Source organism: Phascolarctos cinereus, unplaced genomic scaffold, assembly GCF_003287225.1.
Source record: "Phascolarctos cinereus isolate Bilbo 61053 unplaced genomic scaffold, phaCin_HiC Scaffold_7;HRSCAF=346, whole genome shotgun sequence".
Taxonomy (NCBI): Eukaryota; Metazoa; Chordata; class Mammalia; order Diprotodontia; family Phascolarctidae; genus Phascolarctos; species Phascolarctos cinereus.
In genome coordinates this window covers 12,586,499-12,605,917 of record NW_027556180.1, presented here as the reverse complement: position 1 = coordinate 12,605,917, position 19,419 = coordinate 12,586,499, and the positions used below count along the sequence as shown (strand labels likewise).

Here is a 19,419-nt window from a genome sequence, read left to right as displayed (position 1 = left end):
AGAAAAAAGAGCCAACAATGTCTCACGTGTTCAGAAGGAAAAACTGATGGGCTGCATTTTGAGAATGTTGTGTTTGGAGTACAAAATGAACATTGGTGATAGGCATCCAGGTGGAGAAGAGGAGTGGGGAAGGCAGTACAAAGCCAGGAGAGGGATTAGGGTGAGAAATATAAATTTGGGAGTCCTCTTCTGTCCTTACCTCTGGGGCCTCTTTCCAGATTTACGCCTTGGTTGACTCCCTAGATGGTATATTCCTAACTACTGTAACTACAGGTAGCCCAACATCTGGCTCAATTCCCTGATGTCCCGATCCTGGCTTGTTACTAATCTAGAAAGCCAGTATTGATCTTTGCTCTGTCTCCTTCTATTATCTGGGTTCCTGACCTCTGACCGTGCTTTCCATAAGCCTCTGCTTAGTGGCATGAATCCCCTACACACTACCTTCTTACCTGGTTTTGGACAACACACATCTACCAAAATCCATTTTGAAAGGGTGAAATAAAATGACAGAAATGGTTGATAGAATGATCATTAAAATTTCTAAAATTCAGTCTCAGCCCTTACCAAATCTCTCAATTTCATAATTTCATTTTCTTCTTGAAACCAAACTGCCAAATGGATTGATAGTTTTTTTCTTTTTTCTAAGTTCTTTTGTGTGTAACCTGTCGTTTACAGATAGAGATGATCTACAGGTGCCTCTGGGTTATGTCTGGCCCGAATGTGTATTGTTTATTGGCTTCTGATTAATTGAAATGAACTGAATTGTTTTCTCTGTCTTGGTCCTGATATACAAGTCTTACCATGTCACTCCTTCTCTCAAATCCTTTGGCATCTCCCTGTGAATCATATGAAAAAGTACAAAATCTTCAGCCTGGCATTTAAGGCCTTCCACGATTTTTCCAATCTTCCTAATTTCTATCCTTTTTCAGTCTACTCACCTTTACACAATCATGAAGGCTGGCTTGAGGGTTTGTCATTGAGTTTAGGAGGCAAAGGTGGCCTTTGTTCCCAAGAGAGCACACCAACATTTTGGATAAGTCAAGGAAAGCCAGGGGCTAGAAGCAGACTAGAAGGGCTGCAGCTATTATTCATGACATTATTCTGTTAATTTAATTGATTATGTTAATGATAACCCACATTTCAATATGCTGGAAAGGTTGCAAAGTAGTTTTCTTCTGATTATGGGACTATGGAAAGAATCTCTTACTATCTCCATTTTGTAGCATAAAAAAATAAGGCCCAGGAACTTGTGGGTGGTCCCACGTGGGGGACCATTGCTGTGTGTGGGCAACTAAGTGGCAGATTTGCAATTCAGGGCCAGCTCTGACTATGAATCTAGCACTTTTCCCATAAAACTACACTAACATCATTTTTTTTTTCAAATGATGCCATTGATAGTTGCCCATGAGTCCTAGGTAATCAAGGAACAGTCATGTCTTTGCACATGTGACTCCTCAGCTAAATGCCTTAAAAAAGTCATCTGTATGCAAAAAAAAAAGCTTTTGACAAAATCCAATACCAGTTTCTGTTCGAAATACTAGAAAGCATAGCAATATATAAAATTGATCTTTCCTTGTTATGGTAAATATATCTATTGAAAGTGAAGAGCCTACATTTCATGGAAAGGGCAAAAATGAACAGCCTTTCCGTTAAGGTCAGGAAGAAAGCAAGCATATTCATCACCATCATTATCACTTAACATAGTGTGCGAAGTTGCAGCTTTACAGCAATAGCACAAGAAAAAAATCAAGAGAATACACATAGCTATAGAGGAAGGAAAATCATCTTTTGTAGATGACGTGATGTACTTAAAGAAGTCTCAAGAGTTAAGTAAAAAATAATTGAAAGAATAAACTTGGCAAAGTTGCAGGAAGTCAGATTATTCCACATGAATCATTAGCATCCCAGTATAGCATTAGAAGGAAGAGAGAGAAAAAGAAATTCCACTTAGAGTAAATACAGATAGAAAAAGTATTTAGAAGTATATCAGAAAGACACAGAGAAACTATTTGAATATAACTATAAAACACTCCACAGAAATAAAGTCAGACCTAAATAGTTGGAGAAATATTAATTTTGCATATTTGGGCCATACCAATATAATAAAAATGATAATGCTATTTAAATTAATTTACTAGTTCAATATCATAATAAGCAAACTACCAAAGAATTACTTTATAGAGCTAAAATAATATATTTATATTTATAGAGCTAAAAATAATAATAAAATTCATCTGGAGGACCAGGATATTAAGGAAAATAATGAGAATAAAGTGGAAAGGAAGAAGGCTAGAGCTCAAACTATACTACAAAGTAGAAATCACCAGAATGATTTGGTACTGGTTAAAAAAAAGAGAGATGGGTCGATCAGTGGAACAGATTAGGTATTCAACATAGAGAAGCAAATGAATCTGGTTGCTTTATATTGGAAAACCCCAAAAAGCCTAGCTGCTGGGGTGAGAACTCACTATTCAACAGAAATTACTAGGAGCAAATCAAACATCCTGATCATGGAAGGAAGATTAAAAGAAAAGAGTTAGATGGTTAGAGAGTGCCCATCTATTGGGGAATGGCTGAACAAATGGTAGCATATGAATGGAATGGAATATTCTTCAAGCAATGATGAAAGCGCTGGTTTCAAGGAAACCTGGGAAGACCTGTATGGACTGGTGCAAAGTGAAGTGAGCAGAACCAGGAGAATAGTGTATACAAAGACGATGCCTCTGTAAGGAACAACAGCTTAGAGAGACTTACGAACTTGGATTCCAGAAGACCATGGTTCAAGTATGCTGCACATCTGCTAAGAGAAAAAGCAGATGGAGCCCTGATGCAGAATAAGAAAAACATTTAGAGCAATGCCCACTGGAGGAATTGGTTTTGCTTGACTATTGCCACTTGATTTTTTTTTTTAATTAGGGTCTTTTGGGAAGGAGAGAGGAGCTAGGGAGAGCCAGATATTTAAAAAGAAAAGCAAGAGGTACATAACAAATATTTACAGTTTTATGTACGGTCCTTCGTGTCTAGTCTACTTTGGTAAATCGAAATTTCATTTTATTTGATGTTCTTTGGAATATTTTTTAAACAGAAAGGGAAAAAAATCCATCCATATTCAATTTCTCTTCTTCTTGTCCTCTTCCTCTCTTCTAAGCCCTCTGCAAATTGGCTTCTACCTTCATCATTCAAATGAAATTGCCCTTTCCAAACTTAGCAATGATCTCTAAGCTGCCAAACCCTCCTGGCCTTTTCTCAGTGCTCATCCTTCTTGATGTCCCTTCAGTACCTGACACTGTTATCACCAGTTCCTGGATACTGTCTCCTGGAGAGTTTTCATGAACAATTCTCTTCTGGTTGTACATCTCCCTGTACAATCTTCCTCAGTCTCCTTCGCTGGTTCTTCGTCCCTGTCATAACTGTTAATTCTTGGTTTCTTTTGAGGTCCTCTCCTCTTCCCTCTCAGGATATTGCCTCACTTGATGATCGTATCAGTCCCAATGGACTTAATGATTATTTCTGGACAGATAATTCCCAGATTTCTATCTCCAGTCCTAGTTTCTCAACTGAGTTGCAGTCGCTTGTCACCAATCACCTTTTAGATATTTCAAACTCAGTATCCCATAAACATCTCAAACACAACTTGTTCAAAACAGAACACATTGTCCCCACCTCGAACCCAAAACAAAAACTACCTTCTTCTGAACTTCCACATTACTGAGCAATCATCTTGCCAGTCACTTAGGGCTTGCAATTTCCATGGCATCCTCAATTCCTCATTCTCATTCAACCTACTTATATAATCCATTGCCAAGTCTTGCTATTTTACCCTCAAAACCTCTTTAGCATACATCTCCTTCTCTTCCCTGCCTCCAGTCTCTCATGTATCCAATCTACCTCCTATTGTTGCCAAATTTTCATAAATTAAGTAAACATCCCAATGACGTAATTTTCTGAGCATGTCCTTTCCCCTGTTCAACAAACTTCAGCTACCCCCTGTTACTATGGGATCAAATATAAAGGCCTTTGGCATGTACAACTCTTCACAACCTGACCTCTGCCTCCTTTTCAGTCTTTACAGCCCTTCACACAATCTGTAATCCAGCTTGGTTGATCTTCTCCTTGTTCTTTTCCTACAAAACTCTGTCTACCATATTTATGCCTTTGCACAGGCTTGTCCCCATTTCCAGAATGTCCTCTTTTATCTCCTCTGCTTCTCTGAGTCCCTGGATGGCTTGAAGATGTAGCCCAAATGCCACCTTCTTTAGGAGGCCCTCTCCATTCTCCCTTCCCTATCCCTCCATAGAGGAGGCTAGAGTCTTCCCCTTGGACTTATCTTCCTTTGACTATCTTCTATCTTCTATGAACATAGTTGTTTGCATGTTGCCTCCTCTTTTTGATTATACGCTTCATAAGGGCATGGACTGTTATTGCCTTTCTTTGCTAATGAGTAGTATTGAGTCTCAAACCTATTAAGCAGTCAATAATTCCTTGTTGGGTAACTGCCTGTGATCCAAGGTCATTGCTTAGTGTGAAGTGGGTGGGGCATAGCCCTGCTCAGTTTCACTAAATCCAGCATCTGATAAGGAGTGTCAACTGTTGTTGTACAGTCGTTTTGGCCATGTCTGATTCTCCATTATTCCATTTAGGGTTTTATTGGCAAAGATACTGAAATGGTTTGCCATTTCCTTCTCTAGTTCATTTTACAGATAAAGAAACTGAGGGGAACAGGGTGAAGTGGCTTGCCCAGGGTCACCCAGCTAGTTAGTGTCTGAGACCAGATTTGAGTTCAGGTCTTTTTTAATCCAGGCCCCACACTCTACCCTCTGAGCCACTCAACTGTCTCCATATCAACTTTAGGTGATACCTAAGACCAGAAAAAGGCATCTGCTATCAAGTATAATCTACTCCACCAACATTTCCACACCCCAACAAGCTAGTGCTCAATGCCTATTACGGCAGGACAAGTTTCTAGGCATAAGAGATCTAAAGACAAAAATTAATGGGTTCTTGCCCTTAAGGAACTAAAAAGTTTGATCAGGAGGAAACAATGTATGCAAATCAAAGTATGAAAATGTGAACAAGGGAGTTTGAGGAGGGAAAGAGCACAAGTGATGAAGGGGATCATGAAAGTCTTCCTCTGATGGTTAAGTGATGGGCAGACAGATAAAGTAGATGTTTAGAGAGAGAAAGGGACAGATAGACAGGAAGAAAAATAGACAGACTGGCAGGCAGACAGGACAGACAGAAGAACAGACTGAGCATTTATTAATTGCTTGCTGTATACCAGACCCTGTGCTAAACACCGGGGATATATTGCAAGCAATGAAGACAATTCCTGCCCTCAAGGAGCTTACCATTTTAAAGAGTAAAGAAAACATATAAAAGGTGACTGGAGAAGGGAAGACTATAAAGAAGAGAGAAGGCATGTTGGGCACCACTGCTGGAGCTGGTAGCCAGGAAGAGAGGTAGAGGCTTGGTTCTGGACAAGATAAGAAAACCATTCGTAATTATATAACTACACAGGAGTTCCCAAAGTGGGCGATATCACCCCCTGCAAGGTGCTGGAACAATGGAGAGGGCAGTAGTATCCTCAGGTGCAACTGGGGGGCATTGAACAAAAGCAAGTGGGCAATAATAATAAAGGAGATACAGAAATAAAGGGGGTAAAATAAAGGGGCAGAAGGAAAGAAGAGAATTTTGAAAAACCGTGAACAGTTTGTCCATGTTTTATCTCTTGTGTATAGCAGAGTTAAAGTCATAGTAATTACATTATTTTCCAAATAAACACACAAAATGCAAGTTATAAGTGACCAGTTGTCAAGTCCGACAGATCTGAAGAAGCAAGTGTTGGCAGGTGAGCATGTGGCGCAGTGTCGGGAAGAACAGAGTGTAATGGGCAGGAATGTGTGCATGTAATGAATGACCTGTAACGATACTATATGGTTACATGATGAAATACTGTGTCATCAAAATTTCAATGCAGGGAAAATCCCCCACAAATTTACAATAAATTATTAAATTTAATACGTGCCATTTTAAAATATATATTATATATACATATATTTTTTAAATGATGAACATTTTAAAAAAAGAACCATTAAAGGATTAAAGATTTCCGGGGGAGCGCTGAGTCCTTTTTTTTTTAAGGGGGTCATAGGCCAAATGAGTTTGGGAGCCTCTGCACTAAATTGTCTATCTTGGATAGGAATCTCAAGTGTGATCGTTCTGAAATATTCTACTTAAAAAGCAAAAAAGGAAATATTTTAACACTGGCAAACATAAGAGCCCCAGGTCCCTGGGAAGTGTTTCCAGCTTCCTTCCTGGCAGCATCTCACTCTAACACCCAGAGTCAATCAAATTCTCCACTTACCAGGGACGCCCCACACCTAATGACAGCCCAGGTAATCATCAGTTTCCATGGTTGTTCGATATTATCTGGGAGAGGAGTGTACACGAAGTAGGAAAGAAGGGCGCAAGAAATCAGCAGGCACAGAGATTTCTTTCCCATGTTGGTGCTGCTGGTGCCGGTGCTGGTGCTGCTGCTCTTCCTCTTCCTCCTCCTCCTTCCTGGCAGTTCCCCTGTCCAGCAGCCAAGGCTACTAGGCTGAGTCCCCGCCCAGACGGAGGGTTATTTGAGTTGCCCACGGGCACAGTCCAAGCAAGGCCGGCTGTGAGATTAACAAAAAGAGGAGAGAATAGTCCCAGACTCCCAGCGGAGAATTCACCCACTGAAAGCCCAACAGGCAAGTGGGCCCTGAGAAGACTGCACCCCCTGCCTCACTCTGTACCACGCAGCCCTCCCCCGGTTCTTTTGGGGTCAGTTTGGACCGGAGCACGGCTAGAGCCAGTGCACCACCAGGCACTCTCTGAGAACCTGCAGTGGTGCAGAGGGTTGCAGGGATGCCAGTAGAGGGAATAAGTGGGAGGTCCGGCCAGAGCCCCCAAAGGGTTTCAGATAAAGTGAGGAGGGGGCTGTGAGAGAGTTCTACAATCTCGGAGTTGGAAGGGGGCTTGGAGAGGCTGGTGGTGCAATCTGGATCTGACCAGAAATCTCCTCTAGAATGTTCCTGAAAGCAGCCTAAAGACCTTTGCTCCCGGGGAGTGGCTGCCTGTCTGGGAGGGGGAGGAGTAGCCCATTACCCCATTAACAGCAGAAAATGTTAGGAAACCTTTTCCAGGATCAAGCTGCAATCTGCTTATCTGACCTGCCTACCACAGTAACAGCAAAAGCAGGATTAGCTAACATTTACATAATGCTTTAAGATTTGCAAAGTGTTTGATGTATATTACTTCATTTGCTGCTCGCAACAAGGGGGGGGGGGCAGGGATAGGTGATATCTGTCCTCATTTTAAGACAGAGTTAAGTAATTTGCCTAGGATCACCCAGCTAGGAAGGGTCTAAGGTCAGATTTGAACTCAGGTCTTCCCGACTCCGGGTATATGTCCTGTAAAAATCATGATAATAATAGCTGACATTTATGAAGTATTATGTGACTTGTAAAATGTACTATTTGCACTACCTTCTTTGATCCTCATGAAAACACACTGAAGTTGGTGTTATAGGTAACATTTTTCCAGTTGAGATGAGATTCTGAGAAGTTAAATTTACTTAAGTCAAGTAAGAGGAGGAGGTGGCGGGTGGGATTCAAACCCCAGGTCTTTCCAGACTCCAAGATGCTTGTTCATTCCTCTATAAAAGGCAGCCTTTGCAGACTATGCCTTCCTCAATCTCGCCTCAGATCTTATGTTTCAAAATGTCAGTGTATCTGCTATCTCAGCAATTCGGCATTGGTTTATGCTACAATCTATTCCAGGTTTATCATTCTCTGTGACCTTGAGATCTAAGCTTTGTTCATCTCATTGGGTGACTGACGTGGACTCTTGGGTCATGAGATTAATGGACAGGGAAGCCAGGCTGTTCAAGGGGACATTCATGCGTACCATAGTCTGCAAGCTTAAGGGCTAGATTGGCAATGGAGAAGGCTACCGTGATCCAGGTACTGAAAGCCTGAGAAGAGAGAGGGGCCAAGGGTGATAGAGATGGCCACAGTGGATCTCAAGGGACAGAAGACCATAGAGTGTGGGGGTCACAGACAGGGATCTGTAAATATCAGTGGGGAGCAAGGGCAAGCCAACAGCCCTTTGTGGCCCCTGTGTGGGGAAGGAGCAATCCACACTGGAGAGGGCAGCCAGGGATAAGCACTGGAGGGACAAAAGTGATACAAACAAAATGTTGCTTGAGCTCCAAGCAAGAAACCTGTGACAGGTGATTTATTGGATCCCTGTTTTATTCCAATCAGCATTAATCAATTTGATATGATTCCATAGGGGTAGTAACTATAAATTCTGATAGTAAGCCTCAGAGCTGTGAGCTACAGATTGTAAGTTCACTGGCTCAATCATAGGAAGCTAACCAGAGGGCCTCCAACATTGTTTTTCCTTGTTATGGTGGCCAAGCCCAGAGTGACACAGATGACTCAATTGCGTGAAGTCCCTTCCATCTCTTGTTATCCCTGTATTGCCCAAAATAAGGGGATGACCATGAACCTGGAACCAATGAGTTACCTTGGTTGCCAGACTGTGGTCTGCCCTTCTACCAGCTCATCGGCCCATGCAGATGTTTTGATATCCACTTATCAGCCTAACCCCATGAATCTGTATTTTGGCTCGGTAGACCTTTTGAAAGGTCAGGATAGGTCTGTTACGGTCTGCTCACTAGCCCATTTGTCAGCCAGTGAGATTCTGTATTTTGTGCAGACCCTCAAAGAAGGCCAAGGGCAAGGTCTGTCAACCAAGGAGATTCTGTAGTTTTGGTCTGCTTCACCTGTATTGGCCAGGTATCAAGAACTATAAAACTGAGGCTCTGGAGGAAGTGGTCTTCCCAGATCATGAGGAAGATCTGAGCTGTGCTTCATTAGAATGGATTCTTTAATAAAGTGCCATTTGTCTCAGAGCTCTGCCTCAGTGGTTTTTCTTGCAGATTGGGCAATTATAATTCCCACAAATCTTAACTGTGGGGAATCTGGGAGGGCTTAGAGGTAGAGGTGACTTTAACCTGGGTCTTTAGGATAGGGGTCTGTCAGGAATTTCAACAAATAGAGATGGGAGAGATGGAGTCTTGCAAGGCTAAGAAATAGCAGGAGAGGTTGAGTTGAATTTGAGGAAAAGTAAGCAGTACAGTTTGTCTGGAACCTACAAAGGGGATTCGGATAAGGCTGGAAACATAATAATTTTCAGAAGGAGGCCTTGAGGGGGGGTGGAGCCAAGATGGCAGAGTGAAGCAGTGACTTGCTTGAGCTCTCCCCCAAACCCCACCAAATACTCATAAAAAATGGCTCTAAACAAATTCTGAAGCAGCAGAACCCACAAAAAGACAGAGTGAAACAAATTTCCAGCCCAAGACAACCTGGATGATCGATCAGAAAGGTGTGTCGGGCCAGGCTGGGAGCGCAGCCCAGTATGGTGTGGGTGCAGGCCACAGCAAACCTGGAGCAGGCCTCAGAGGACTGAATCGCGGGCAGCTGTGGAGGTTTCCAGACTCCTCAATCACAATGCCAAAGACAACTTAGAAGGTCAGTGGGAAAAGTCTGTTGTCTGAGAAGGCGGGGTTTCAGCTCCATTCCCCAAGAGCTGGCCCGGGGGGGGGACAGCTGCTTCCCGAGCTTCCGGACCACAGACTGAGGGGGAATCCAGTGGCTTGATCACAGAGGGACTGCAGGGATCTCTTTGCCAGTGCTGAGGCAGGAATCTCTTGCTTTGCCCGTGTTGGATCTGGGTCACAGTTCTGGGGGCAGTGCTGGGGTGAGGAGGACGCTGGCATGGTGGAGCTTGTAGTGGCTGTGGAGAGGAACCCCTCCTACAGCAGGACAGAAAGGAATACTTGTGGTCACAGGCCAGGAAAGGAGTAAACACCCCCTTATCATACCACCTTGGAAGAACTGAAAATTTACAGGTCCCTACAAGTATCTCTGAAAACAGCTACAAACCCCTGAAGCTTGGGACAGTACACTCTCCACATTGGAAGCAGACTCTTACCTTAACAAAGAGTTTAAAACTCAAGTAATTGGCTGGGATCATGAGCAAGCAGCGCAAAAAGAGTCAGACTATATTATCTTACTTTGGTGAAAAAGAAGATCAAAATATACAACCAGAAGAAACAACAAAGTCAAAGCTCCTACATCCAAAGCCTCCAAGAAAAATATGAATCAGTCCCAGGCCTTGGAAGAGCTCAAAAGGGATTTTGAGAAGCAAGTAAGGGAAGTAGAGGAAAAACTGGGAAGAGAAATGAGAGTGATGCAAGAAAATCATGAAAAACAAGTCAACAGCTTGCTAAAGAAGACCCAAAATATACTGAAGAAAATAACACCTTAAAAAACAGCCTAACCCAAATGGCAAAAGAGGTCCAAAAAGCCAATGAGGAGAAAAATGCCCTAAAAAGAAAAATTGGCCAAATGGAAAAGGAAGTCCAAAAGATTACTGAAGAAAATACTTCCTTAAAAATTAGAATAGAGCAATTGGAATTTAGTGACTTTATGAGAAAACAAAACACTGTAAAACAAATCCAAAAGAATGAAAAATTAGAAAACAATGTGAAATATCTCATTGGAAAAACAACTGACCTGGAAAATAGATCCAGGAGAGAGAATTTAAAAATTATTGGACTATCTGAAAGCCATGATCAAAAAAAGAGCCTAGACATCATCTTTCAAGAAATTATCAAGGAAAACTGCCCTGATATAGTAGAACCAGAGGGCAAAATAGAAATTGAAAGAATCCACAGATCTCCTCCTGAAAGAGATCCCCAAAGGAAAACTCCTAGGAATATTGTAGCCAAATTCCAGAGTTCCCAGGTCAAGGAGAAAATATTACAAGCTGCCAGAAGGAAACAATTCAAGTACTGTGGAAACACAATCAGGATAACACAAGATTTAGCAGCTTCTACATTAAAGGACGCAGGGCATGGAATATAATATTCCAGAGGGCAAAGGAGATAGGATTACAACCAAGAATCACCTACCCAGCAAAACTGAGTATAATCCTTCAGGGGAAAAAATGGTCATTCAGTGAAATAGAGGACTTTCAAGCATTCTGATGAAAAGACCAGAGCTAAACAGAAAATTTGACTTTCAAATACAGGACTCAGTGGAACATGAAGAGGTAAACAGGAAAGAGAAATCATAAGAGACTTATTAAGATTGAACTGTTTACATTCCTGCATGGAAAGATGATATTTGTAACTCATGAGAACTTTGTCAGTATTAGGGTAGTTGAAGGAAAAAAAATTGTATGTATGTATATTAGATAGATAGATGAGGGCACAGGGTGAGTTGAAGATTAAGGGGTCATATCTGGAGAATAAAATTAAGGGATGAGAGAGGATACTCGGAGAAGAAAGGGAGAGGTAGAATGGGGTAAATTATCTCACAAAAAAAAAAAAGAAAAGTCTCTCACAGTGGAGGGAAACAGGGGAAGGTGAGAGGGAATGAGGGAATCTTATTCTCATAGGATTTGGCTTAAGGAGAGAATAACATACACATTCAATTGGGTATGGAAATCTGTCTTACCCTACAGGAAAATAGGGGGAGAAGGGGACAAGAGAGCAGGGGGGTGATAGAGAGGAGGGCAGATTGGGAAAGAGGGTAATCAGAAGCAAATACTTCTGAGGAGGGACAGGGTCAAAAGAAAGAATAGAATAAATGGGAGGGCAGGATAGGATTAAGGGAAATAGAGTTAGTTTTTCACAACATGTCTCTATGGAAGTGTTTTGCATAACTGCACATGTACAACCTATATTGAGTTGCTTGCCTTTTCAAAGAGGGTGGGTAGGGAGGGAGGAAGGGAGAAAATTTGGAACTCAAAGTTTTAAAAACACATGTTTTTAAAAAAATGTTTTCACATGCAACTGGGAAATAAGAAATACAGGAAATGGGGTACAGAAGTCTATCCTGCTCTACAGGAAAATAGAAGGGGAAGGGGATAAGAGAAGGGAGGGGGGAGAGATAGAAGAGAAGGCAGACCAGGGGAAGGGGTATTCAGAATGCATGCCATCTTGGGGTGGGGGTAGGGGTGAGAAATTTGGAACTCAAAAACTTGTGGAAGTGAATATTGAAAACTAAAAATAAATAAATTTATATTTAAAAAAATTTGCAGAGGTAAAAAAAAAAAAAGAAGGCGGCCTTGAATGTCAGGCTCAGGACTTGAAGTTTGATTATTAGGCAACATGAAGCTTTTCAAGGTTTCTGAGCCAGAGAATGAACTAAGGCATTGGAAGCCTTGCTCTGTCAGCTGTAGAGAATGGATTGAAAGAAAGATCAGAAAAGGGCAGTAAAGTTAGAGCGTTGTAATAGTCCTGGAGAGAAAATAAGCATTTATGTAACACCTACTCTGCACCAGTCATTGGGCTAAGAACTCCTTACAAGTACTTTGTCTAACCCACAACAATCCCGGGAAGGAGGTACTATGATTACCCCCATTTTACAGTTGAGGAAACTGAGGCATACAGAGGTTTCAAAGTAACTTGCCCAGGGTCACACAGCTAGTACATATCTGAGGCTGGATTAGAACTCAGATCTTCTTGAGTCCAAACCCAGAGCCACCATCCGCTTGTATTAAGGGCTTGAATTAGAGCAGGGTTCTTAACCTGGGCTCCAAAGACCCTCCTCCTCCCCACTCCACCCCCTACTCCTGGGCTTCTATGGGCAGATTTCAGGATCTCCACGGACTTGGACTGGATAAATAAGTGAATTGCTGTGTTTCATTGTAATTAATATCCTTTGTCATCCCATGTGTTTTATGCGTTTCAAACAAGATTCTCACAAAGGGCCATAGGTTTCCCCAGATTGCCTAATAAAGGAGTTTACCAATAAAGTGAAAAATTCTTGAGCTAGAGACAAGTGGTATAGCAGTCAGAATATTGGATTGTGACTTTGAAAACCTGGGTTCAAATCTGCCACTTACTAGGTATGAAACCTTACATAGGACACTTAACTCCAATAAAGTTTCACTGTGGGGAGTAACTGGTGGCTTGATGGATAGAATTCTATACCTGGAGCCCAGAAGTCCTGCTTACTAGCTGGGTGACACTGAGCAAGTCACTTAACCTCTGCTTGCCTCAGTTTCCCCAACTGTAAAAGGGGAGATAACAATCATACCTCCCTATCTGGATTGTTGTGAGGATCAACTTTGTACAGCGCGTGGCTGTCGTTCAGTCATTTCAGTCCTGTCTGACTCTGTGACCCCGTTTGGGGTTTTCTTGGCAAAGACACTGGAGTGGTTGGCCATTTCCTTCTCCGGCTCACTTGACAGATGAGAAAACTCGTTATATGCATGCAGAAATAACACATACATGTGAACACGGCTCCAGACAGAAGAAAGCCCCTAGCAAAACAGAAAGCAGATGAAACAAGGCCAAGTCCTCTGCCTGTGTGCTTCAAAGGGAATTCTCTGCCTACAGCTTTGGTTACATAGACCAGAGGAAAGGCACCCTGTGCCTTCCTCTTTGTTGGTGAAGGGTGAGAATAAGGGAGGAAATGACAAAGGGAAATGAAAGTTAAGGCTTGAGAAGAAGTCTGGAGAAATGGTCACAGTAATTCAGGCCTCCTTACTTGGGAAAGCTCATAACCTCCTGAACAGTGACCAAGTGACCATTGGCTCTTCTAATGGGGCCGGGCAACTCTCACAGAGACTTCCATTCAGAGACTGAAAGCCCAGCTTCTGGGGAAGACAAGCACAGCCATTGCTGGAATGGAGCCAGGCAGCTGCTGGGCCTGCCCCTCCCACAGGCCAAATATGACCTTTGCCCCAGGACACAGGACAGCTCATGGAGAGCTGGCTTGGGGCGACCTCAGAGCCCCCATAGAATAAAGGCAAGTCAAAGTGAATTGATTAAAAGCCTACCATGAGCAGGCACTGTATGAAGGAAACAAAAAAGGCAGGGATCAGTCCTGGCCTCAAGGAGCATGCATTCTAATGGGAGTCCATGTGCAGGCAACTATGTGGTTACAGTGCTTTGTGGATAGGAGCTTCTGTTATCATGGAGCTTTAGACTTTGACCTCATTTATCTGGATTTTCCTTGTTGACTCAATGAAAGGATTAAATTAGATGATTTCTGAAGCTCCTCCCAATTTTCATTCTTAGGGGATGACATGGGGACAAGAAAGACTAAGGGAAGGAGTCAGTCAGTTAGTAGGCATTTATTGAGCACCAATGGTGTACCAAGTACCATGTTAAGCACTGGGAGTAGAAAGAAAGACCCACCACCACCTAAAGGCAGCCCTTCTCTCAAGAAGCTCAGTCTAACAAAGGAGACAACTAGTTCATACAAGGTATAGAAAAATAAGTTGGAAATAATCAATGTAGGGATGGTGCTAGACTTAAGGACTGGGAATGGGAAAGGCTTCCTGGGGTAGATGAGATTTCAGCTGGGACTTCAAGGAAGGCAGAAAGTGGTGATGGGGAGGGAGGGCATTCCAGGCCTGGGGACTGCCAGGGAAAAATGCTCAAGGATTCAGGTTGAGAAAAGGCCACTGGATTTGACAATTAAGTGCTCACTGGTGACCTTGGAGAGAACAGTTTCAGTTGGACTACAAAGGTCGGATCTACCCACACCTGCCGTAGATTCTTCTCTGAAGTACAGCACTGAATCACCCACTGTGTACTGGCTATTTCCCAGGAGTTGACTCATAGGCATCTCAAACCCAACATATACAAAACACATTCCATTCTACCTCTAATGAAGTCAGTATCACCCTTGTAATCAAGTTTACAACCTTGGAGCCATCTTTGACTATTTACTCTTCTTCACCCCCAGTATCTAATCAATTCCAAATCTCGTGATTCTAGCTCCTTTACATCTCTCCCATCCATACTCTTCTTTCCACTCATGAGGCCACATCCTAGGTCATGCCCACATCACCTCCCAGCCAAAATATTTCAATAGTCTCTTCATTGGTGTCCCTGCTTCCAGTTTCTCCACTCTCCAAGCTATACTGACTACACTTACCAAAGTGATATCTATTCCTAAAGCACAAGTCTGATCGTATCAGTCTCTCATCCCAGCTCACAAAGCTCTAGCAGTCGTTTATCACCTTCAGATCAAACACAAAATATAGTTTGCCCTTGGCTTTCCACAATCTGGCCCTGCCAATCTGTCCGGGATTGTCTCACATTACTCACCTTAAATCACTCTTTGGTCCAGTCAAAGTGGCCTATTGGCTGCCTCTCACACACAATATTGCCTGTGCCTTTATACTAGCCGTCCTCCCAGATCCCTGGAACTCACATCTTCCTCAGTCACTAAACATTTATTAAGCACCTACTATGTCTCAGGCATTATGCAAAGTACTAGGGATACAAAAAGAGGCAAAAGACAGTCTCTATCCTGAAAAAGTTTACAATCTAATGGGAGAGACAATAGACAAACAAATATAGACAACATGAGCTACATACAGAATTAACAGGAAATAAATTTTAAAGGGAAGGCACTAAAATTAAGGGTCGGGAAAAGCTTCCTCTAGAAGATGGGATTTTAGTTGGAACTTGAAGGTAACAAAGCAAGCCAGGAGGTAGAGATGAGGAGGGAAGAATTCCAGGCATGAGAGACAGAGAAAATGCCAAGAGTTGAGAGATGGAGTGACTTGTTCATAGAACAACGTGGAAGCCAGGTCCCTGGATCAAAGAGTGCCTGTCAAGGAGTAAGATGTGAGAAGACTGGAAAGGTGGAGGGGAGCTGGGTTATGAAGGTCTTTGAACGCCAAGCACAGCACTTTGTCTTTGATCCTAGAGGCAACAGGGAGCCACTGGAGATTATGGGGGGAGCGTTTAAGGAGAATCACTTTAGTGATTAAGTGGAGGATGGACTGGAGTGGGGAGAAACTCGGGATAGGCAGATCCACCAGCAGCTATTGCAATGATCCAGGTGTGCGGTGAGGAGGGCCTGCACTAGAATGGAGAGCAGCGTCAGAGGAGAGAAAGGGGTGCATTTGAAAGATGCTGAAGAGGTGAAATCTATTGGCTTGGCAACAGTGTGGATGGTGGGGTAGGAGATGAGAGCTAGTGAGGAATCTGGGATGACTTCTAGGCTGTGAGCCTGGGGCCTGGGAGAAGAGTGTTGCTCTCCAGAGTAACAGGGAAGGTAGGGGGAGGGGAAAGGTTTATGGGGGAGGATAATGAGTTCCATTTGGGGCATTTTGAGTTTAAGACGACTACTGGACATCCAGTTAAGGTGTTTCCAAGGCAGTTGAAGATGCAAGATTGGAGGTCGGCAGAGAGTTGAGGGGCAGAACAGGTAGCGTTGAGCATCATCAGCAGAGAGATGGTTATTGAATTCTTGGAAGACAGTGAGATGATCACCAAGTGAAGTAGAATAGAGGGAGAAGAGAAGATGGCCCAGGCCAGAACCCTAAGGGACATCTATAGATGGAGGGCAGATCATGGGTGAGATCCAGAGAAGAAGGGAGACACTTAGCTTTGGACTGTGTAAAGAGGGAACCAGATGGTCAGAGACCGATATAAAACAGATGTTGAGGGAACTCTCAGATGAGGTTAGTGGTCTGTTCCTAGAGAGGCTGATGTTTGCACTTAAATTAATAAAGACTGGTTGCCATACTGAAAGCATCAGTCTAATTGATGTTTCCATAACACTAGGTAGCATACATAATGGCAAATGGCATTTAAGTGCGCATTGAGTATTACATCTCCAGCCTTTGGATTTTTAAGGGGAAATATGGTGCATAATCTCAAAACATACTTTGTTTCAATGGCTGGCCGAGAAAGCATGTTACATGCTGCCCCTCACTCTGAACTTCTGAAGCACCACTGCTTCAGATGTATATCCCTGCTGCCCCAAAAGTGAGACAGAAAAGATTCATCCTGTGAAAGCATATTTCAGATCTTTTGAAAATTGAATTGAATTGAATTGAAAATATTCAGTAATAAATAGTTCTTCAGTGTAAAGCCTTTCCCAGACCTTCTCCCCTTTTCTTAGACCTACCCTCTTTTTCTCAGGAAGGTGCATAAATGCCCTGGAAATGTGTCATAAGTAGTAACTGAATTTAGAACCAGAAATGTAGAGAATCCTGGGAAGACGTAGGAATTGATGGAAAAGGAAGTAAGCAGAACCAAGAAAACAATGTATGGGATGACAATGAAAATGGAAACAACAGCCACCAAATAACCAACACTGAATGCTGTGAAATTAGAATGACCAAGCTTGGCCCCAAAGAAAGGATATTGACTCTCCTCCCTCCATCCTTTTTTTCTGAATGGAAGAGGATGCATGTAGAACATTGCACATAATGTCAGCCTTTCTCCCTGTTGCTCTTGCTGAATTTTTTCTTTTCTTTTTTATTCTTTTATTATAGGGGATAGCCTTCTGGTAAAGTAGAGGGATAAATTGAGAAAAATAATATGTAAAAACAAAAGATGTCAATAAAATTTTGTTTAAATGAAATCTCCATGTTTTTCTGAATCAACAAGGAGTATATTTTTGCTATAACAGCAGAAAATATGTTTTTAAATATATAACTAACCGGAGTAACCACAGAAATGTGGGGAGCAGGGCAATCATTGGTCTACACTATTGTCTAAGAAATATCTCTGCCACCTAGGGGTAGCATCTCCAAATTGCAATATCTGCAAGATGCTGACTTAAGAGAAACACCCTCCCACTCAACCCTCCACCCCCCTTAGCTCTATAGAGCCAGGTGCTTTTATTTTTTTAATCCCAACCACCTCTACCCCCATGCCCCCAAAGTCTGAATCTTTTATTCAACTATATGACTGTGACAATATGATCGTCTGCATAATGTCATCTAGATATCCATTTGTGAAATATGTTTTATGAGGGATTCTTTTTCAGTTAGAGGAGATGACCACTGAAGTCCCTTCCAATTCTTAAATTCTATGATTTTGTGATATCATTTAATCTTCTCAACAAGCTTATGATATAACAGCAACAGGCATTATTACCCCAGATGAGGAAACAGAACCCTCCAAGAAATGGTAAGAAGCAGTCACATCCTGCTTTTATTAATTTTCCATAGTTTAGAGCCAATAAACTTGACTGGAGAGGTTTTGCAAGGAGTTATTTGACTTGTACACAATAGTTTTTCATCTCTAGTCATTTTAATTTGGTTCTGAGTTTAATCTTTCTCTAGCCTGTTATTGTAGAAATTAATGGAATAGAATATCCGTTCGTGCTTAACAGCTAAGTGTGAGACAAACATTATATTTGAGTCATTTTATGAACAAAGCATAAGTTATATAAGTGAGGACTATGTTTTTATGACCTTAGTGAAATGGCTAACCAAATCAATATGATATCCTAGAATACACGGAATTCCAAGAGAGACCTGAGGCATTGGAACTTTGCTCCTAAAGCTTTGGGGGAATTGTTGAAATTGGTTTGTGTTTCTGTTGTTGGTTTTTTGTTTTGCTTTGATCAGGGAGAAAATGTGGTGCTCATAAATGTGTAGTAGGAAGATAAATTCTGCACTGATCTATGGATGATACTGTAGTCAGCATCATTGACTTGAGGGTACAGAGAGTAGCTGGGAAGCTGCTCAAATAAGTAGCAATCCTGGTGTGGAGGAAGGGCCTGACTTTAGAGATGTGTCAAAGGAGGAATTACCTGATTGGACGTTAGGGGTGAAAGAGAAAAGAGATTCTGGTTAAAGTAGGGAGAGAAGGGAACAAGCATTTAACACGTAAGCACATATTATACAGCAAGTATTGTGCCACGAGCTTAATAAACACTTCATTTGATTCTCACAACAACCCTGGGAGCTAGGTGCTATGATTATCCCCATTTTACAGTTGCATAAACCATAGCAAACACAGGTTAAGTGACTTGCCCAGGGTTACACAGCTAGTGAATCTCTGAGCCTGGATGGATTTTCTTGACTCCAGATCCATTGTTCTATCACTACACTGACTAGGTGTCTTTGGGCCATGGCTGAGGAGCTCTTAGCTATGCACAAAGAGCAGGTTGGTTTGATTCCTGAAAGAAAAGGGAAAGGGGTTCATTCTCAGGTTTTCTACAAAAAAAAAAAGTCTCTATCCCTGGCCTTTTTTTAATGGAACATTTATTCTTTTCCAGTCAGTCTTGAGGTACAAAGCAATTGTGGTAAATAATAATAACATTTTAAGAAGGAATTAATGAGCTGGTGAGCGTTCAGAAGAGTGTGACTAGGATGTTGTACATGTGTGTGTACACACAAACACACACACACACACACACACGGATTTGTTGAAGAAATTGGAGATGTTTAACCAAAAGAAAAGATTAAGAGGATGAATGTCACTAGCCAGCCCTATGGCTCTACTCACCATTCCTGGGATGTCCTAAATCAAACATTATTCAGTGTCTACCATTCTTCTATATGTGTTCTCTCACCTATTAAAATTTAAGCTCCTTGAAGGCAGGA

General features: G+C 42.1%; 1 protein-coding gene across 2 annotated transcripts in view; it reads right to left on the bottom strand.

Moving 5' to 3' along the window:
- The window catches only part of LOC110210136 (arylacetamide deacetylase-like), a 28,095-nt gene extending 21,038 nt beyond the window's left edge, over nucleotides 1–7,057 (bottom strand). Inside the window, exon 1 of one of the 2 annotated variants that reach the window (XM_020988954.2) lies at nucleotides 6,365–7,057. In XM_020988954.2, coding sequence (XP_020844613.1) covers nucleotides 6,365–6,502 — 138 coding nt within the window. In that variant the 5' untranslated portion in view covers nucleotides 6,503–7,057. The remainder of the gene's footprint in view (nucleotides 1–6,364) is intronic. The other variant, XM_020988955.2, reaches the window with a different exon arrangement.
- Nucleotides 7,058–19,419: the final 12,362 nt, after the last annotated feature.